The sequence below is a fragment of the Pseudorasbora parva genome, chromosome 11 (genome assembly GCF_024679245.1).
Source record: "Pseudorasbora parva isolate DD20220531a chromosome 11, ASM2467924v1, whole genome shotgun sequence".
In the NCBI taxonomy this organism is placed as follows: domain Eukaryota; kingdom Metazoa; phylum Chordata; class Actinopteri; order Cypriniformes; family Gobionidae; genus Pseudorasbora; species Pseudorasbora parva.
In genome coordinates this window covers 48,104,147-48,127,200 of record NC_090182.1, presented here as the reverse complement: position 1 = coordinate 48,127,200, position 23,054 = coordinate 48,104,147, and the positions used below count along the sequence as shown (strand labels likewise).

General features: G+C 41.0%; 1 protein-coding gene across 1 annotated transcript; it reads right to left on the bottom strand.

Annotated features, from left to right (window-relative positions):
- Window positions 1-102: 102 nt before the first annotated feature.
- LOC137092481 (uncharacterized) lies at window positions 103-23,054 on the bottom strand. Its single transcript, XM_067456729.1, has 9 exons — window positions 23,043-23,054; window positions 22,017-22,158; window positions 13,697-13,969; window positions 13,388-13,450; window positions 13,015-13,149; window positions 8,642-8,776; window positions 2,292-2,426; window positions 1,065-1,106; window positions 103-605 (listed from the first exon to the last, which is right to left on the bottom strand). Exons 3-9 carry the CDS (start codon window positions 13,947-13,949, stop codon window positions 511-513), a joined length of 858 nt encoding a protein of 285 aa, XP_067312830.1. The 5' UTR covers window positions 13,950-13,969; window positions 22,017-22,158; window positions 23,043-23,054; the 3' UTR covers window positions 103-510.

Genomic DNA, 23,054 nt, shown 5'->3' with positions numbered 1-23,054 from the left:
CAGTCACGAGTTTAGAGTAAATTGGACCAACAGTCTAAATTTCTTGAAGAAGTTTTTTTTTATTTCCAAGTTTGATATCTCTGTGATCTCTGATGGCCAGACACAAGAGCAGAAAATGAATAATTGTCAAAACAGTACAAATACAATAATATTGCAACAGCTTCACTTGTAAATATGTTTAACAAATCCCCGTTTTGCATATGTAAATTATAAGTCATTTATGTGACACTTAATATAACTAAATGAAGCTGATCTCCATCAACACAAACAGAGCTTGAGAAAAGAACAGATACATGTCATCACACAGATATTTCTGCCTATATGAGGATTTATTACACATTTATGACAGAAGCTCAGATGTAGTATTAATATAATGAAGAGAAAGTAAGACTCTATACCATCCCACTGTTAGTGATTGATCATGAAGCTCAAAGCATTAATGATTGACTGATGAGCTTCGGTTAACATCTTCAACTTGACCCTTTATATGAAGATGAATGATCAGGAAAATCAGTGCTTTTTGTAAGCGTGAATCACCATTTTCTCTTCAGACAGGCCGATGCATTTATATTCTGCTTTCATTTCCAGAACTTGCTTGTGGGCATCTGTTGGAGATTAATAAAAGAACAGCACAATCAGGAATTATGAATCTGTCTGACCTCTGAACTCTTCATGTTTAATAAATCACTATCTCCAGGAAGAACATGAACACACTCAGTCACTGAGAAAACAAGCAGAAAAAGAGTTTTAGAATATGTTATGCTTATTTTATTAATATGTTTGCATGGTTTGTAATGGACTTTTTAAAATATATTTCAGATCTCCATTACATAAGAGTAAAGGGTGCGTGACAGGAAGGCCTCCACCCAAAGCTAGAATATGATCAACAAGTGTAAGAATGTTCTCCGTGTGGTGGAAAACCCCATCACTGGCTCAGAGAGAACCTTCTGGAGATATAAAAGAGGAAGGATGGCCTTCTCTCAGCCACTCTCTGGATGACTCTAACTCATGGACTTTTCCTGCAAGAAAATAAATGATATCATTTTATCTGCCACAACACTTACATTTCTGGATGTCGATTCTGGCCCTGTGAGCGATGTTGTCGCCTGTGACCGGAAATCAACAGACATGAAGAGTGTGATTATCATGACAAGAGAAATATTTCTTATAGGATGTGAAAAGATCATGTCTGAGAGCAGATGAAGCTCAGAGATGTTTTTGAGCTACTTGTCATGACACTACCATTACTGAGGATTGATATTAGTGACGTGTCGCCATATTTGATTTGGGTTCTGTAGACGGAAACTAAGGTTGAGTCTAGGTTTCCTGAGTGTTTTGTTTGTGACAGTAGGCCCATGATAGTGGCATTAAAAGTGGCCCAGTTTTTGGTCGATCTCTTTCACCTTCACGAGGGATGAGGATGATCGGTTTGCCTGTTTTACTCCCATTCTACAGCTTGTCTTGAAACTTAGGGGGAACTCTTGCAACTTTTCACAACTGTAAATTTGTCTTTATTAAAATAACTTACTTTATGTTGCATTGCTCATGGTGTCTGTAAAAAAAACTTGAAATAAAATATGTTTCCCTTTCAGCCAGTCACGTTTAATGCTAAGTCAGCGATGTATTGGGATTCCTTCTGGGAGCCATATCCGCTTTGAGTGTGTACAGAATGAGCCGAAGCACATTGGTGAGCAAGATTTGCATCTTGCGTTCCGCCCCGCAGCACGGGTATATAAATATGCAAGCGGATAGAAACGTTGTCTTGTGTATCTGGGCATTCAGAACGCTGAGGCAGTGTTTGTGGATGGTTCATGTAGGTAGAGACTCAGCTACCTTTGGGGAGGTGGAGTCCCCTTACCTATGCCCCTGATATTCCTACTTTGGCTAATAGCCAGAGTAACCTGAGGACCTGGGTTAGGGCTATCCGCGGGCCCCTAATCCCTCTGTAGTGCCACAGCCGGTGGAGTTAAAGAGAGAGCTCACTGGCCTTCACATGGGGGTCCAGCAGAGTCTTTTGGGGCTCCGGCCGATGACAGGATGAAGACTTGGCTGTGCTGGGCAAAAGATTAGGCTCGTGTGGAACCCTCCACCATGTCCTAAACCTTCTAGGTTCGATAATTGGTATCTCTGAGCTTTATATATTGGTATATACCAGTGATTTCCTAGCATTATCTAATATTCTGCTGAGTGGCTCATGTGTTCTGTATACACTGAGAGAACGAGACGTTTATTATCAAAGTTTGGGAGGAGCACGTTCAGACACTCCACCCAATCATAAAGAGTCGACTTACCTTGGTTCCTCATCAGTTCTCCAGCTTTCCTGAACTCCATATGACGCTCTATTAATCCTCCAGCCGGAGATGAGGGGAGAAGTCTGGATTCAGGCCAAAGATCCTTTCCTAGCATATCCATTTTCCATGCCCTGTCTGAATATATGCAAGTGTCAACTAGTGGAAGTGCAAAAGTGAATATGAATTAGCTTAGATCTAATGTTTAATTGCATAACTGTATAAAAATATGCAAAAAATTAAAATAAATCACAAGTTGTAACCCAGTTTAATTGTAAACAAGTAATATTAAAAGAGTAGCTCAATTAAGTGATATGTATGTACACAATATCTTACGAGTACCTCTAGAAAGCACAATAAAGTGTTAGATTTACTATTACTACACTAATAGTCTATTTATTTTTTATACATATGTTGAGTGAATAGGCTATTTTGTTCACTTTTAAGTGTACAGTTGAATTATCAGAGAACAACGCTAATTTAACGTAAAATTGACTTATAAAATGGCAGTGGTTCTGTGGTACATGATGAGACAAGGGGAGTAGGTGAACAAAATGCTGAGACTTTCATCGCCACTGACCAAAATATTAGTAATTTATGAGACAACGCTTCCCTGCCATTGACGGAAATTTCCAGCTTTCTGTGTTTTCGCTGTTATATGGTGGGGGCACTATTACACATCTTCTGAAAGAGTACAGAATCTCCTGATCAAAACACAGATGAAGAAGAAGAAGAAACAAGCGATATCACATGCATATGTAAAACAATACGATCATCAGCATTAAACAGCATATAAATCAGAACTGCCTGTATTACTGAATGAAGTGTTGACCCAGCATGAGCTAAAGGACTGTGAAGCTTTGGGGGGGGTTGATGGACTCCATCTACTCTATCTGTGTTTTCATCATCGTTCAAAATCTGAACTGATCCTGAATCTGATCCAAACAAAGTCATTGACGAATACACAATTTTCTCAGCCTACTTTGTACAGTACTGACATGGTTGCAATTTGTGCCAAACAATTGCTCAAAATTGCGCATGCGTCGACCACCTGTGTACACATACGAGTCGAAAGAAGTATACTTTAAATACTTTATACCCGTCTCCGGCACAATAACTCCGATCTTTCATGTATTCAGACTCTTGTGTAATCGACGCCCCATCCTAAATAAATCCGTCTCTTGCGTGATACCCTGAAATTTTGAATATTTCGATCTAATATGATTTCTGACCTGTGCGGTGTCCAGAATAATAATCCTCCACGGTGTGTTAATAGGCCAGAGGAGAACTGAGTCTGGTTTCTCTAAGGTTTATTTTTCTCCATCATGCCCTGATGGAGTTTCGGTTCCTTTGGTCGCCTTTGGCTTGGCTTGCTCAGTTGGGCACATAGACCGTAAAAAAATATGGACGACTCGACATCATCCGTTTCCGCTTGCCATATTTGAAGCTTTCATGCAGCCTTGCACGGCGCGGACATCTTGGGACCGAGTCTGCGCAGTAGCGATTTCGGGACCGGAGTTGCGCAGTAGAGCGCAGGAAGTAGAGCAGGAAGTACAGTCGCGATATCAAAAGCCCGCCCACACTCTCGCAGATGCAGAACAATTAATTATGTTGGTGTGAAATAAACAGTTATGGAAATGTAGAAATTAAAGCTAAAGCTCTAATCTGCTCCCAAAAATGTCGAAAAAAGTCCGTTAGTGCCTCAGTGACAACTTCACTCAGAGAAGCCGTCAGTCTCAGCTGTCAATCATGACGTCACACCCCCCGTTTTTATAGCATCAGATAACTAACTCAAAGTAAACTTATTTTTAAAACGAACACCTGAAATGAAATCATCGTGATGATAACTGCCTTCAGTGACATAAACTAACTTTGGGGAAAACATTTTTGAAGTGTAATTTTATTATTTAGTTTGCCTCGCGTCCATTAGAAAACACAGAGGGGCGGCTATACTGGGACCGGTCACCGGGGGGCGATCGAGGCGCGAAAGCTTCAGTAAATGAGAGGGAGACTGCAGGCTTGGTTGGGCACACTAACATTATGATCAGAGTTATTCTACTAATTATACAAATAAAATTTATGTATTAGGTTTTATTTAATTCTATAAACTATAATACAGATCTGCCAACATTGTCTCTTTATGATAAATTAAAATAAGCTGATAACATCACTGTTTACTCCAGAACGACTGTACAGCCAAATCTAATTCTGCTGCAGTATTGTCCTGTTTAACACTGAAGCTGCTCTGACACAATCGTGATTGTAAAAGCGCTATATAAATAAAGTTGATTGATTGATTGATACTTTGCAAGGCTGTGCGTTCGACTGTGCGCATACACTTGTGTTCGGGTAAAAATACAAAGTATACTTTCGGCTTGAGCGGCAGAGTACAGCTGAGCCATATTCAAGGTTATTATAATAATATTAATATTAATAATAATGTTTTATTTATATAGCACCTTTCCAGAGCTCAAGGACACTTTACAATAAACAAACAACAATAAAGGCAATTGACAAACAGAGTAGACAGAACAACAGTAGGCAATTGAGAGTGCAAGTACAGTAATTGAGAAATCGGAGTGGGAGAAAAAAAAATTCTAAGACCTATAACATTCAGAAAAGAGGTGTGTTTTGAGCATGGATTTGAAGAGATAGTGGCAACAAAACGGAGTGATCGGGGTAGAGAGTTCCATAATTTGGGTGCTATTACACTGAATGATCTGCCCCCCATTGAAGCAAGGCGATGCCGAGGGACAACGAGAGAGTTGGAATCAGCAGATCGTAGAGAGCGAGTAGGGTTGAAGGGGAGAAGCAAGTTACAGAGGTAAGGGGGAGCAAGGCCGTGCAGAGACTTAAAAGTGAGAAGAAGAATTTTGAATTTAATACGGTAAGACACAGGAAGCCAGTGAAGATCATGCAGAATTGGGGAAATATCAGCAGAACATTTGGTGTGTGTGAGTAGTCTGGCAGCAGAGTTCTGAATATATTGTAATTTGGAGATGGAGCTAGCTGGTAGGCCAGTGAAAAGTGCATTGCAGTAATCAAGACGTGATGTGACAAACGCATGGATGAGTGTTTCAGCATCAGAGATACTGATAAAGGGACAGAGCTGAGCTATACGACACAGATGAAAGAATGCTAATTTAGTGACGGAATTAATGTGAGAGTGGAAAGATAAAGAGGAATCAAAAATTACACCAAGATGTTTAACAGTAGTAGATGGTTTGATCAGAGTGCCAGCAGTCTCACAGGTGAAGTTGGTGGGAATTTTATTAGTGAGTGATGAAGATCCAGTGAAAATAATCTCAGTTTTATCCATGTTGAGTTTTAGAAAATTTGAATGAAGCCAATCTTTTATTTCATGTACACAAGCAGAGATTTTGTCGGTTGCGAATGATAAAGTGGATGTACAGGTAGTGTAGCGTAAAAATGATAGTTAAAACCATGACGGCGTAGGATCTCACCAAGAGGTATGATATAGATTATAAATAATAGTGGCCCAAGAACGGATCCCTGAGGGACACCTTGCTTCAGGGGGACAGTGGGTGAGCGGAAATTCTGAAGAGAAACGTAGAACAGTCTGTCAGAGAGATAGGAGGAGAACCAGGAAAGAGCAGCACCAGAAATACCCACATCCCAAAGGCGCAGAATGAGTAGTTGATGGGAGATGTTATCAAAGGCAGAGCTAAGGTCAAGCAGCAAAAGCATAGACAGAGAACCAGAATCACCAGAGAGAAGCAAATCATTCAGTACCTTAACTAGAGCAGTTTCAGTACTATGCAAAGGGCGAAAACTAGATTGAAAAGGATCGAAAAGATTATTTTCAACTAGAAAAGACTGAAGCTGGGAGGTATTGTGTTGCATACACACATCCTGATAAAACATGCATGGTTCAGTTATAATTAGCATGTTGCATGTTTTGTGGAGTCTAGGTTTCCTGAGTATTTTGTTTGTGACAGTAGGCCCATGTTAGTGGTGTTAAAGGGATCCCCTGGTGTTGAGACCTGTATGGCTTAATATAACATAAATGATGTCTCTTACTGAATTATGTAGTAGAAAACCCATGAAAGATCTACATTATTTAAAAAAAATCGATTTTATATTTGGACCATGGGCGGCGCCATTTTGTTTGCGTTCTAGGTTGATGACGTAGAGTGGTTGAACTCCTCAATCAGCTGCCGTTACCCGTAGCTATTTTTTTACCACAATGCAACTCGAAAATTGTTTCAGAGTTAAACAAAACCAATGAATTGCTTTGTAATTGTACTTAAAACACTCAAACATGCATGTGCACACAAACTCACCTACACAACTCACACACAGATCGGCGGGCGGGCACACACACCTGACAGACTGCGCTGTCTCAATCGAGATGTTGGGCTGCTCAGTCTCCACGACAGGGGCTGAATCTGAAATCGACCCTATACCCTGAAATAGGGCATTATTTGAAGGGACGGCCATTTGTAGTGTTGTCCGACACCAGTGGACATGTTCAAGTGCAGTCATCTCACGCGCCGCAATAACGAGTGTACAGCCGATTTACACACAACAGCTGTCCGACTTCACGGACTCGATCGTCTTCATTCACTCCTTCAAGTTGTATTAGTGAACAAAAGTAGGGAATGTTATTTGTGTCTTAAAAGTGAAAGTTTAAAGATTGAGGTTAATTCACTGAGCTTGTGCTCAAACATTAATGCACAAACCAATCCCATGCATCATCACCAAAACATCCTGCCTCTCTTCCTCACGTTCCCTTATCCCATTGTCTTACCTAGATATTTCCCTCTGCTGGATACATTAGGCATTACAGTAAATCTACTGCATATCAACAGTCTATCTATGATATCAACACAGGGATTGAGGGTTATGTATGCGCACAGGGTTATGTATGCAGTGCGTGTGTGTGTGTGTGTGTGTGTGTGTGTGTGTGTGTGTGTGTGTGTGTGTGTGTGTGTGTGTGTGTGTGTGTGTGTGTTCGCGCCGATCTATTGGGGTGTGTGTGTGTGTGTGTGTGTGTGTTCGCGCCGATCTGTTGGAGTGTGTGTGTGTGTGTGTGTGTTCGCGCCGATCTGTTGGGGTGTGTGTGAGTCTGTGTGAGAGAGAGAGTTTGTGTGCACACGTATGTTTGGGTGCGTGAAGTCGGACAGCTGTGTGTAAATCGGCTGTACACTCGTTATTGCGGTGAACGTGAGACTGAATGACTGCACTTGAACATGTCCACTATGGTGTCGGACAACACTACAAATGGCCGTCTCTTCAAATAATGCCCTATTTCAGGGTATAGGGTCGATTTCAGATTCAGCCCCTGTCGTGGAGACTGAGCAGCCCAACATCTCGATTGAGACAGCGCAGTCTGTCAGGTGTGTGTGCCCGCCCGCCGATCTGTGTGTGACTTGTGTAGGTGAGTTTGTGCGCACATGTATGTTTGAGTGTGTTTTAAGTACAATTACAAAGCAATTCATTGGTTTTGTTTAACTCTGAAACAATTTTCGAGTTGCGTTGTGGTAAAAATAGCTACGGGTAACGCCAGCTGATTGAGGAGTTCAACCATTCTACGTCATCAACCTAGAACGCAAACAAAATGGCGCCGCCCATGGTCCAAATATAAAATCAATTTTTTTAAATAACGTAGATCTTTCATGGGTTTTCTACTACATAATTCAGTAAGAGACATCATTTATGTTATATTAAGCCATACAGGTCTCAACACCAGGGGATCCCTTTAAAAGTGGCCCAGTTTTTGGAGAGGTTCCATGAGTCGATCTCTTCTCACCTTCAGATCATGAGGAGTGAGACTGAACCGGTTTGTCGCTTTTACTCTCATTCTACAGCTTTCCCTCTCTACATCTGTGCTATTTCTTGCAATTTAAGGATTTAAAAGGTGGACATGTTTTTAAAAACCTTTACAATTATTTCCAGATATCAGGTCGGTTATGCATCTTAGATCAAATGCCAGTAATAAACAAAGCTTTAAATGAAATGTATTATGTCTGATCCACAGTTTTATAAATGTTTAATATAGAATATAAACCACATTGTCCAGAGTTGTAAATTATGTAAAATAACTCAATTAAAGGATCGGATAAGGAGCTACTGCATGGGCGCCATATTCAACAATGAACAAATCCAGGGCAACAATGGCAGAAAAATGTATATATATAGTTATGTTTCATTCTTCACTTAGGGGTAATAACCTAAATACCTGTGCAGTAAGTGTATTAAACAACACAAGAACTTGCAATATTGTCTTGTCTTGTTTTCTGGGTTCTAGAGACAATATAATGATGTTTTATTATCAAAGTTTGGGAGGAGCACGTTCAGACACTCCACCCAATCATAAAGAGTCGACTTACCTTGGTTCCTCATCAGTTCTCCAGCTTTCCTGAACTCCATATGACGCTCTATTAATCCTCCAGTCGGAGATGAGGGGAGAAGTCTGGATTCAGGCCAAAGATCCTTTCCTAGCATATCCATTTTCCATGCCCTGTCTGAATATATGCAAGTGTCAACTAGTGGAAGTGCAAAAGTGAATATGAATTAGCTTAGATCTAATGTTTAATTGCATAACTGTATAAAAATATGCAAAAAATTTAAAAATTAAAATAAATCACAAGTTGTAACCCAGTTTAATTGTAAACAAGTAATATTAAAAGAGTAGCTCAATTAAGTGATATGTATGTACACAATATCTTACGAGTACCTCTAGAAAGCACAATAAAGTGTTAGATTTACTATTACTACACTAATAGTCTATTTATTTTTTATACATATGTTGAGTGAATAGGCTATTTTGTTCACTTTTAAGTGTACAGTTGAATTATCAGAGAACAACGCTAATTTAACGTAAAATTGACTTATAAAATGGCAGTGGTTCTGTGGTACATGATGAGACAAGGGGAGTAGGTGAACAAAATGCTGAGACTTTCATCGCCATTGACCAAAATATTAGTAATTTATGAGACAACGCTTCCCTGCCATTGACGGAAATTTCCAGCTTTCTGTGTTTTCGCTGTTATATGGTGGGGGCACTATTACACATCTTCTGAAAGAGTACAGAATCTCCTGATCAAAACACAGATGAAGAAGAAGAAGAAACAAGCGATATCACATGCATATGTAAAACAATACGATCATCAACATTAAACAGCATATAAATCAGAACTGCCTGTATTACTGAATGAAGTGTTGACCCAGCATGAGCTAAAGGACTGTGAAGCTTTGGGGGGGGTTGATGGACTCCATCTACTCTATCTGTGTTTTCATCATCGTTCAAAATCTGAACTGATCCTGAATCTGATCCAAACAAAGTCATTGACGAATACACAATTTTCTCAGCCTACTTTGTACAGTACTGACATGGTTGCAATTTGTGCCAAACAATTGCTCAAAATTGCGCATGCGTCGACCACCTGTGTACACATACGAGTCGAAAGAAGTATACTTTGCAAGGCTGTGCGTTCGACTGTGCGCATACACTATAACTGTCTTAACTACTTTAAGTTTAAGACTGCTATAAGTCTGATTTTTAGAGAAGGAACCACCAACTTATTTTTTATCAACACAGTTTAAACCAGGTATAAATCAAAACAATTAGAATAAACATGTGCTCTTGACGCTTTATCTAATTATCCATACAACCAAATAAGTAAACCACACAAATTACATTTACAATACACCCTCAACACCTACTGAAATCAAAATACACAATGACCATAACAGCAAGAACAACTGTAAATGTAATCACGTAAATACCAGTCTTTGCAAGTTTTGGTTGAGAAGCAAACCCGCCTAAGATGGGCTCAACATTGTTCAGGATGAACTTGACGTAAAAAGTCCACACGTCCCAAAAGACTGTCTCGTAGATGATGGGAGATGTGCCGGTATCCCTTACCGTCCTTTGTGCTAAAGATCGAAGAGATCGACAGGGCAGAGAACTTGTACAGATAATTACGGGTAATCCCAGCAATCTACGAAAGTGGTAGGAATGACAGAAGCAACAAAGAGTCCTTCTACAACAGAAAACATAAACTAAACATTAGTTGTGAAACCAATTAGCAAACCATCTCAAATAACCCAAAACAAAGCATGTGCAATGATTACATATCTATACAACAAAAATCACCCCGAAAAACATGAAGAATAAATAAAGAAAAAGAAAATACTCCTTACTTTGACTGAGCATAACACCTAAGTTTCCCAATCAGGACTCAAAGCAGTTTGTGGCAACACAGTAGGTAAGCTAGTGATGGGACATCTGAAGCGAGGCTCCAGAGCTCGTGTCGAGCAAAAAGGGGCGTTCCAGATGAAGCCCCGATTCGAGGCTTGTATCGTTTCCGTGAAAATCACGTGACGATGACAAACGAGGCCTCGTTTTCTGCTATTTTTTTACAGTCTATGGTTTTCTGTTGAATACGTCATTGCTTCATTCTGAGTATCGCTTTCGGATAAAAGTGGTTCGAAACCTCGCGGCTCTTGTGGGGTTTGCAGTAGGCATTTGCACTGGTGTTGAGGTGTTGGTTGTATGTAGTAGCGATATCATTATATATCATAGCTTGTATTATATATTATATTACATTTGACTTAGTTTAGTAGATTATTAGAGTAAATTATACATAGTTCAGTAGATTAATAGAGTAAATTAGCCTATATCTAGTTGTATATCTAGTAGTGTGTATACTACGTAATTATAATTATAATATATATTATATATATTTTTAACATGAATGTATAACCCGGGGACATAAAAGTTCCCCCAATTGAAGAATCACCCATATATATATATATATTAGTAGTAGGCCTAGTGTTATTATATATATATATATATATATATATATATATATATATATATATATATATATATATATATATATATATATATATTATTGCTATTATTATTATTATTATTATTATTATTATTATTATTATTATTAATATTATTATAAGACTAGACTGTATTAGGGAAAGCTTTTCCCATCCCTGTTGCAGTTTGCTGTTCCACAATTCCAGTCCCATAAGCACTGCACTCACAATAATTTATTTACAATCATTCTGGGCATTCACTCATCACTAACCCAAAGAACTACTGAATAGTTGAACACAAAGTTGTGTGTTTGTGTGAGTTGTGTGTACATAGGTTAATACAAGCAGAGTAAAATACTTTATTAATACACAGGCAATAGAAAAAGGGTGTGCCCACACTATGATAATTTGGTTGCTCAGGATGAATAGATTTGTGTGCGATGCATTGCTTTGCACAGCAGGTGTCACTAGGGAGCACACTGTTTCATGAGGCTTCAGGTAAATGAACCTTTTGGTGAAGCAATGGGCTGGAAAGCCTCAGTGGTTCAGGAAGCCTCATTTGGCCATCACTAAGGTAAGCCATGCTTCCTCTGTCCAATAAATCTTCCTAACTCTACTACCCACCTGGGTATATGCCACCTTCTAAAGCACCCTAGCGCCTCTAGTGGTGGGTAGTAGTAGTATTTAAGGTGGTGTGAACATGGTAACAGACCTGAGTCTGTTACAACACTTGTTACGGTGGTGTGTAGATGTCAAGACGCAGGAGAGTGCAAGACTTCCAAACAACAACGATCTTTATTTACAAACGGGAATTCCAAAAACATCTAACAATGCACTAAAACCTCAAAGAACATGAAGTACATCGAGGTGGTAACATTGAGACTGGACAAAGACAGAGCGAAGACTAGGAACTTAAATACCAACACTGATGACAGACCAACGAGGGGGAACAGGTGACACAGATGACGAGATACAGCTGACAACATGCTGGGACTGACTGTGGCGGGAAAACTAGAACAAAGGAACATGTGACAAAACAGAAACCAGGAAGAACATGAGGAAAACCCAGGAGACGAAGACTGGACATGTGACAACACTTGTGTTCGGGTAAAAATACAAAGTATACTTTCGGCTTGAGCGGCAGAGTACAGCTCAGCCATATTCAAGGTTATTGTGTTGCATACACACATCCTGATAAAACATGCATGGTTCAGTTATAATTAGCATGTTGCATGTTTTGTGGAGTCTAGGTTTCCTGAGTATTTTGTTTGTGACAGTAGGCCCATGTTAGTGGTGTTAAAAGTGGCCCAGTTTTTGGAGAGGTTCCATGAGTCGATCTCTTCTCACCTTCAGATCATGAGGAGTGAGACTGAACCGGTTTGTCGCTTTTACTCTCATTCTACAGCTTTCCCTCTCTACATCTGTGCTATTTCTTGCAATTTAAGGATTTAAAATGTGGACATGTTTTTAAAAACCTTTACAATTATTTCCAGATATCAGGTCGGTTATGCATCTTAGATCAAATGCCAGTAATAAACAAAGCTTTAAATGAAATGTATTATGTCTGATCCACAGTTTTATAAATGTTTAATATAGAATATAAACCACATTGTCCAGAGTTGTAAATTATGTAAAATAACTCAATTAAAGGATCGGATAAGGAGCTACTGCATGGGCGCCATATTCAACAATGAACAAATCCAGGGCAACAATGGCGGAAAAATGTATATATATAGTTATGTTTCATTCTTCACTTAGGGGTAATAACCTAAATACCTGTGCAGTAAGTGTATTAAACAACACAAGAACTTGCAATATTGTCTTGTCTTGTTTTCTGGGTTCTAGAGACAATATAATGATATTTTATTATCAAAGTTTGGGAGGAGCACGTTCAGACACTCCACCCAATCATAAAGAGTCGACTTACCTTGGTTCCTCATCAGTTCTCCAGCTTTCCTGAACTCCATATGACGCTCTATTAATCCTCCAGTCGGAGATGAGGGGAGAAGTCTGGATTCAGGCCAAAGATCCTTTCCTAGCATATCCATTTTCCATGCCCTGTCTGAATATATGCAAGTGTCAACTAGTGGAAGTGCAAAAGTGAAGATAGCTGGCAACTTTTATGAAAAACGCAGGCGGGGAAGGAGTAAAGTGGCATATTTTTAACACAGTTTTGTCAATATCGTTTACTCTATTGGCAATGAAATAATATTTTAGCGGCTTTGAGCCAATCATGAGTCAGTGATTCAATGACCTATTCACTTGGGGGTGTGTCTGTACAGACAGTGGTCATTATTTACCCTCTTTTGGTTTTGAAGTGGCTCCAGTAAGCACAGGATCCGCAGGGATGGCCTTAGTCTGAGCTGTGTGAGAGAGAAAGAGATCTGAATGAAAATACTGTGACATTAAACCACACAAACACATCAGCAGAGCAGAGGAACGAGTGAGCCGGCAGTTATTCACTTATTCTGCAAACATTCCCCATATGGGACATCCGTTATATAGTTCAAAGTTTTTTTCATAGTTCAAATATGAAGTATATATTGATTTTTACTTTTATGTTTTTAAACTGCACATTTAACTCTTTAATTTTAACTTTAACCTGTTACCTTGCTTGTGATTGTTCTTCAGCTGCCCAGCCAGCTCGTTCTGGTTAATCTTCCCCAGGATGACCACTGTGACCTTCACAGCTCTTTCTTCTCCATAAAACTGCACCATATTATCCACAGTGTCTATGACATCTGCATCCTCCATTTTACACTTTGGTACTTTCGAAATCTCTAAGTGCCTTTGAAACGCCTTCATATCCTCTTTTCGTAGGTTTTTCAATATGTCTCTGAGCAGCCATTTAACACTCGCCATCCTCCTTCACAGATTCACAACTGCAGGACACAAAGAAATAGGTCTGATGTAGTCTCACTCTTAACATGTGGACCTACAGTAAATGCTCAAATGTTAGTTGGATTCTGATATGAAGCTGTGACCGGATCAGGACTATCAGAGACAACTCCTCCAAACTCATCTGTTAAAGGGGTCCTTTGTTAACTTATGTATTATATGCTTTTCTGAGTGCACACAAAAAGCCGACATCCTCAATTGTCAAATATTAGTCTAAATATTACAGATTACATTGTTATACATTGTTATATAGGTGTTTAGAGTTAATTAGTTGATTCAGATGATTAGGTTAATAGCTCGTTTAGAGAACCTTTTCATGATATGCTAATTTTTTGAGATAGGAATTTTGGGTTTTCATGAGCTGTATGCCAAAATCATCAGAATTAAAACAATAAAAGACCTGAAATATTTCAGTTGGAGTGCAATGAATCTAAAATATATGAAAGTTTCATTTTTATCATTACATTATGGAAAATAATGAACTTTAACACAATATGCTCATTTTTTTAGAAGGACCTGTATATTGATTATATGGATTGTCAAGCTTCTGCTGACAAGTGACTACAGGAAACACTGAAATATATAAAGAGTCATCAGCAAGTTGATCAATCCACCACTAAATATCATGAAAATAAATCAATTAAACATATAATCAGTGTTAGGTAGTACTATTTATTACCAAAAGCGGTTCAATATCAAACAATAAGATTCCATGTACGATGTCGCGTTTTCATTGGTCAGTCGTTGAAGCCTATTTCTGATTGGTTGTTGCCATTTCGACGGTGTTTATACCAAGAGCAAAGAGAACGAAACCATAAAGAAGAATATTTCGAGCAGAGAGAGATTCCCACCTAACGCATTATATTCCGTGCGCGAGCAGAGAGAGATTCGCACTCACGCATTATATTCCACACGCGAGCAGAGAGAGATTCGCACTCGTGCATTATATTCCGCACGCGAGCAGAGAGATATTCGCACTCGTGCATTATATTCCGCACTCGAGCAGAGAGAGATTCGCACTGGTGCATTATATTCCGCACGCGAGCAGAGAGAGATTCGCACTCGTGCATTATATTCCACACTCGAGCAGAGAGAGATTCGCACTCGTGGATTATATTCCACACTCGAGCAGAGAGAGATTCGCACTCACGCATTATATTCCGCACTCGAGCAGAGAGAGATTCGCACTCGCGCATTATATTCCGCACTCGAGCAGAGAGAGATTCGCACTCGTGCATTATATTCCGCACGCGAGCAGAGAGATATTCGCACTCGTGCATTATATTCCGCACTCGAGCAGAGAGAGATTCGCACTGGTGCATTATATTCCGCACTCGAGCAGAGAGAGGTTCGCACTCGTGCATTATATTCCACACGCGAGCAGAGAGAGATTCGCACTCGTGCATTATATTCCGCACGCGAGCAGAGAGAGATTCGCACTCGCGCATTATATTCCACACTCGAGCAGAGAGAGATTCGCACTCGTGCATTATATTCCACACTCGAGCAGAGAGAGATTCGCACTCGTGCATTATATTCCGCACGCGAGCAGAGAGAGATTCGCACTCGTGCATTATATTCCACACTCGAGCAGAGAGAGATTCGCACTCGTGCATTATATTCCGCACGCGAGCAGAGAGAGATTCGCACTCGTGCATTATATTCCGCACTCGAGCAGAGAGAGATTCGCACTCGTGCATTATATTCCGCACGCGAGCAGAGAGAGATTCGCACTCGCGCATTATATTCCACACTCGAGCAGAGAGAGATTCGCACTCGTGCATTATATTCCACACTCGAGCAGAGAGAGATTCGCACTCGTGCATTATATTCCGCACTCGAGCAGAGAGAGATTCGCACTGGTGCATTATATTCCGCACTCGAGCAGAGAGAGGTTCGCACTCGTGCATTATATTCCACACGCGAGCAGAGAGAGATTCGCACTCGTGCATTATATTCCGCACGCGAGCAGAGAGAGATTCGCACTCGTGCATTATATTCCGCACGCGAGCAGAGAGAGATTCGCACTCGTGCATTATATTCCGCACTCGAGCAGAGAGAGATTCGCACTGGTGCATTATATTCCACACTCGAGCAGAGAGAGATTCGCACTCGTGCATTATATTCCGCACGCGAGCAGAGAGAGATTCGCACTCGTGCATTATATTCCGCACTCGAGCAGAGAGAGATTCGCACTCGTGCATTATATTCCGCACTCGAGCAGAGAGATATTCGCACTCGTGCATTATATTCCGCACGCGAGCAGAGAGAGATTCGCACTCGTGCATTATATTCCGCACGCGAGCAGAGAGAGATTCGCACTCGCGCATTATATTCCGCACTCGAGCAGAGAGAGATTCGCACTCGTGCATTATATTCCACACTCGAGCAGAGAGAGATTCGCACTCGTGCATTATATTCCGCACGCGAGCAGAGAGAGATTCGCACTCGTGCATTATATTCCACACTCGAGCAGAGAGAGATTCGCACTCGTGCATTATATTCCGCACTCGAGCAGAGAGAGATTCGCACTCGTGCATTATATTCCGCACTCGAGCAGAGAGAGATTCGCACTGGTGCATTATATTCCGCACGCGAGCAGAGAGAGATTCGCACTCGTGCATTATATTCCGCACTCGAGCAGAGAGAGGTTCGCACTCGTGCATTATATTCCACACGCGAGCAGAGAGAGATTCGCACTCGTGCATTATATTCCGCACGCGAGCAGAGAGAGATTCGCACTCGTGCATTATATTCCGCACTCGAGCAGAGAGAGATTCGCACTGGTGCATTATATTCCACACTCGAGCAGAGAGAGATTCGCACTCGTGCATTATATTCCGCACGCGAGCAGAGAGAGATTCGCACTCGTGCATTATATTCCGCACTCGAGCAGAGAGATATTCGCACTCGTGCATTATATTCCGCACTCGAGCAGAGAGATATTCGCACTCGTGCATTATATTCCGCACTCGAGCAGAGAGAGATTCGCACTCGTGCATTATATTCCGCACTCGAGCAGAGAGATATTCGCACTCGTGCATTATATTCCACACTCGAGCAGAGAGAGATTCGCACTCGTGCATTATATTCCGCACGCGAGCAGAGAGAGATTCGCACTCGTGCATTATATTCCACACTCGAGCAGAGAGAGATTCGCACTCGTGCATTATATTCCACACTCGAGCAGAGAGAGATTCGCACTCGTGCATTATATTCCGCACGCGAGCAGAGAGAGATTCGCACTCGTGCATTATATTCCACACTCGAGCAGAGAGAGATTCGCACTCGTGCATTATATTCCGCACGCGAGCAGAGAGAGATTCGCACTCGTGCATTATATTCCGCACTCGAGCAGAGAGAGATTCGCACTGGTGCATTATATTCCGCACTCGAGCAGAGAGAGGTTCGCACTCGTGCATTATATTCCACACGCGAGCAGAGAGAGATTCGCACTCGTGCATTATATTCCGCACGCGAGCAGAGAGAGATTCGCACTCGTGCATTATATTCCGCACTCGAGCAGAGAGAGATTCGCACTGGTGCATTATATTCCGCACTCGAGCAGAGAGAGATTCGCACTCGTGCATTATATTCCGCACTCGAGCAGAGAGAGATTCGCACTCGTGCATTATATTCCGCACGCGAGCAGAGAGAGATTCGCACTCGTGCATTATATTCCGCACGCGAGCAGAGAGAGATTCGCACTCGTGCATTATATTCCGCACTCGAGCAGAGAGAGATTCGCACTCGTGCATTATATTCCGCACTCGAGCAGAGAGAGATTCGCACTCGTGCATTATATTCCGCACTCGAGCAGAGAGAGATTCGCACTCACGCATTATATTCCGCACTCGAGCAGAGAGAGATTCGCACTCGTGCATTATATTCCGCACTCGAGCAGAGAGAGATTCGCACTGGTGCATTATATTCCGCACGCGAGCAGAGAGAGATTCGCACTCGTGCATTATATTCCGCACTCGAGCAGAGAGAGATTCGCACTGGTGCATTATATTCCACACTCGAGCAGAGAGAGATTCGCACTCGTGCATTATATTCCGCACTCGAGCAGAGAGAGATTCGCACTCACGCATTATATTCCGCACTCGAGCAGAGAGAGATTCGCACTCGTGCATTATATTCCGCACGCGAGCAGAGAGAGATTCGCACTCGCGCATTATATTCCGCACTCGAGCAGAGAGAGATTCGCGCTCGCGCATTATATTCCGCACGCGAGCAGAGAGAGATTCGCACTCGCGCATTATATTCCGCACGCGAGCAGAGAGATATTCGCACTCGCGCATTATATTCCGCACTCGAGCAGAGAGAGATTCGCACTCGCGCATTATATTCCGCACGCGAGCAGAGAGATATTCGCACTCGCGCATTATATTCCGCACGCGAGCAGAGAGAGATTCGCACTCGCGCATTATATTCCGCACTCGAGCAGAGAGAGATTCGCGCTCGCGCATTATATTCCGCACGCGAGCAGAGAGAGATTCGCACTCGCGCATTATATTCCGCACGCGAGCAGAGAGAGATTCGCACTCGCGCATTATATTCCGCACGCGAGCAGAGAGAGATTCGCACTCGTGCATTATATTCCGCACTCGAGCAGAGAGATATTCGCACTCGTGCATTATATTCCGCACTCGAGCAGAGAGAGATTCGCACTCGTGCATTATATTCCGCATGGGAGCAGAGAGAGATTCGCACTCGTGCATTATATTCCGCACGCGAGCAGAGAGAGATTCGCACTCGTGCATTATATTCCGCACTCGAGCAGAGAGAGATTCGCACTCGTGCATTATATTCCACACTCGAGCAGAGAGAGATTCGCACTCGTGCATTATATTCCGCATGGGAGCAGAGAGAGATTCGCACTCGTGCATTATATTCCGCACGCGAGCAGAGAGAGATTCGCACTCGTGCATTATATTCCGCACGCGAGCAGAGAGAGATTCGCACTCGTGCATTATATTCCGCACTCGAGCAGAGAGAGATTCGCACTCGTGCATTATATTCCGCACGCGAGCAGAGAGAGATTCGCACTCGTGCATTATATTCCGCACGCGAGCAGAGAGTTTCGCACTCGTGCATTATATTCCGCACGCGAGCAGAGAGAGATTCGCACTCGCGCATTATATTCCGCACGCGAGCAGAGAGAGATTCGCACTCGTGCATTATATTCCGCACTCGAGCAGAGAGATATTCACACTCGTGCATTATATTCCGCACGCGAGCAGAGAGAGATTCGCACTCGCGCATTATATTCCCTGCGCGAGCAGAGAGAGATTTGCGTTCGTGCATTATATTCCGCACGCGAGCAAAGAGAGATTTGCGTTCGTGCATTATATTCCGCACGCGAGCAGAGAGAGATTCGCACTCGTGCATTATATTCCACACTCGAGCAGAGAGAGATTCGCACTCGTGCATTATATTCCGCACGCGAGCAAAGAGAGATTTGCGTTCGTGCATTATATTCCGCACGCGAGCAAAGAGAGATTTGCGTTCGTGCATTATATTCCGCACGCGAGCAGAGAGAGATTCGCACTCGTGCATTATATTCCGCACTCGAGCAGAGAGATTTGCCTTTGTGCATTATATTCCGTGCGTGCATTATATTAATGTACTTTCGCGCCACAGTCATGCGCTCTCAACATTTGACAGGGAAATAATGCCATATGCCTACACTTAAAACATGTCCAGTGCAGTCGCGAATCTCTCCTCTTCGCTTAAACTAAGCCTGTATGTGCACAGACTGTGTTCCGTGCGCTCGCAAGAAGTGAAATATTCTTCTTTATGGTTTCGTTCTCTTTGCTCTTGGTATAAACACCGTCGAAATGGCAACAACCAATCAGAAATAGGCTTCAACGACTGACCAATGAAAACGCGACATCGTACATGGAATCTTATTGTTTGATATTGAACCGCTTTTGGTAATAAATAGTACTACCTAACACTGATTATATGTTTAATTGATTTATTTTCATGATATTTAGTGGTGGATTGATCGACTTGCTGATGACTCTTAATATATTGCAGTGTTTTCCTGTAGCCACTTCTGCTGGATTGTCAGCAGAAGCCAGCACTAGCACTAATAAATCAAACAATGAGGTATCAAATGAACAATACCACCAGACCACTACTACCCAGCATATAGAGTTATTTATTCATTAAAGCTAAAGTGTGTTTTGCACCACTGTATGAACATACAGACAAACGCAAACTCATTTGTTGTGTGCAGATGGACAAGCCACTAAAAACAAATATAGAAATAATAATATTCATTTAGCAATAAAGAGACAATTTGTACAGATAGCAAAGAAATCAGCTAACGAATTCCATATTTATAGTTTCTACATATGACAATGTCAGTATATGGGGGGGGGTGTAATTTGTGTTATTGGCTGATTGCGTTATTGTATTTTAAGGCTGCCTGTCCACTGTGTCTAAATAATTCTAAACATTATCAAACTATTTGCTCAAAATCTACTAAACAGATAAGAAGTAGTTATTAGACCTATTTCTGGAAGAAATTTGAATTGCACATAATAATTCACATCCTTCTCTCAAAGTTTCTTAAATGCATTAGAATAGAAAGAAAAACATCCCCAAATGTTTTAACACTCCAGTCCACAGGCACTTAGCCTACAGTTCCAAATAACATGCGTGTCCGCCGGTATTAGACTCAGTATTCTGCATTCGGTCTTAAAGTGACCCCAACAGCATATAGCCTACATCCTTCAGTCTATCATGTTAATCAAAGAACAACAACAACAACAAAAAACCTTTAGTATCTAGTTAACATGCATGTATCTATATTTCATTTATACAGTGAAGATTATGCAATGTTATTATGTTTGATTATTTAATTTCTGTTCCTGAATCACTGTGTCCTGCAACTTCAACTGTTCACTTGTATTCAATAATGCTTTACATTTATATTATTAGGCTGAGAATTGTGAAATTTCACTGCTATCTACTGTTGTGGGTGCTTATTTATTGTTACATATTTAATGTTACATTGGTCAAAACAATGAAAACAAATAAGTATAACACATGATATTCACGGTCTATGACCCCCTAAAGCAGCCGTGGCCACCCCGTGGATAAAAGTCTAGTTCTGCCACTGCCAGTGGATTATTCAGAAATTTATGCCAACTTTTGCGGTGAAAGGTAACTTAACTCATAAACTGCATTAACATTTTCCCAACAAAATGGATCTCATTAATTTAGTAGTCAGTATTTTTAATCAGTTTAAAACTTTAAAAGATCAAAGAATTGCTTTGAGTTTGGGTAGCAATCAATAGCCAAGTTTCCATCCATTTTGTAATCATCAAAGTCAATATTCCTAAAAATAAACAAAAACCTTGCAAAATAGGCCTATTACTAAGAGATTTTCAAGACACTATATTTTCCTCATCCATTTTGTAACAAAACTTTAATATTAAATTGTATACATACAATTATTTTTATTAAAAAAGTGTCATGTTTTTGTACTTAGATCCACTTATATTCAGAAATGGGTGCAGCTTTTTCTGATTAACTTTTAATAGATTGTAAGAAAGAGACAAAATTATAAAAATAAGACAACACGTCTTATTCTTACAAATAATAATAATAAAATAATCGAATATACAATTTAATAATATGAATATAATATATTTAATGTGCATTACAGAGAAACGGTGCTTTAACGGGAGCAAACACGAGTGCAGACGCTGTATAGGTTAATTCTGTCGTGACACAACATTTAAATGCATTAAAGCCCTTTTTCTCCACAAAAGGTTTTTCCAAACTAGTTTTTCGCAACTTTTGCAGTATCGACAGAATTTATACACTAAAGTTAAACTGAAAAAAATTGATAATTTGCATTTCGGTAAACATTTTAATGCGCTAAATCTTTTTCCGCAAAGAAATCCTTAGATGGAAACGTGGCTAATGTGTCAATGCTGTTTAATAAGTCTAGAGTCAATGTGAATAGATACACAACATATATCAGTACTTTACAAAGTAGTATTTACTTACTGGAATAATGAGGATGATGATGATAGAGCTGTTTCTTGTTCCTCCGATGAACTTGTGTCTTGAGCAAATGTTATTTTGAAACTTTCAATTATGGGTTATTATAAAGGGCTGAAAAGGGGAAAGTGTTCCTTGGAACGTAAACCTGTTAAACAAGAACCATTTTAGAAAACTAATAAAACCAGTTTCTCCAGAGATAAAATACATGGAAGTGAAACTATATTTACTGTCTGTCATCTGTCATGACATTAGGTAGAATTGAGCAGAATAATTACAGAATTACTGGTAAAAAGACAAACAACACCAAAAAAAGATAAACAGAGAGAGACAGACCGCACTGAAATGTTTGTCATGACAGAAATAGAGGTCCGTTTGACCCAGTGTGTTAAAGAACCGGCTCTGTTTTTAGAGGATGATGGATGAGCCATCTACTTTTCCCAAATAGGGCACACTTTGCCATGTTGACTATGACCCTATCCTCAGCCAAACGCTCAAAAAGTGCTCTAATGAAAGCAATTGGGAACAACAGCAACTCAGCCACGAAGTGTTAGGCCACGTAAAATCCCAGAGCGGGATCAGCATACGCTGAGGGTCACCAACTTTCTGCAGCGTCAATAGCTCCAGACCTCCAAACTAGGCCACTCCAGGAGCTTGAGATGCTTCTTATGGAATCACTTGAACTCTTTCTTCTTCTTCCTTCAAACACTGCGAGTGGAGTTTAGACCAAAAAGCTCAATTTCTGTCTCATCAGACCACATGACCTTCTCCCAATCCTCTTCTGGATCATCCAGAGGGTCATTGGCAAACTTCAGACGTGCTTGGACATGCGCTGGCTTGAGCAGGGGGACCTTGCATGCGCTGCAGGACTTTAATCCATGATGGCCTAGTGTGTAGCATGATCATTGATGCCCCACGAGGGCAGATCTTGCCTGGTGCCCCAGACCGAGGGAGATGGATCGTCATCTTGAACTTCTTCCATTTTCTAATAATTGTGCCAACAGTTGTTGCCCAGTTGATGTCCTTACTTACACAGCTCTCTGG

Excerpts from the sequence above, each read along its gene's own strand:
- LOC137092481 (XM_067456729.1), bottom strand. The coding sequence starts at position 13,949 with ATGGCGAGTGTTAAATGGCTGCTCAGAGACATATTGAAAAACCTACGA. Across the intron at positions 13,451-13,696 it reads GAAGAACAATCACAAGCAAG|CTCAGACTAAGGCCATCCCT; the intron begins GTAACAGGTTAA and ends TCTCTCACACAG. Across the intron at positions 8,777-13,014 it reads AGAACTGATGAGGAACCAAG|ACAGGGCATGGAAAATGGAT; the intron begins GTAAGTCGACTC and ends GCATATATTCAG.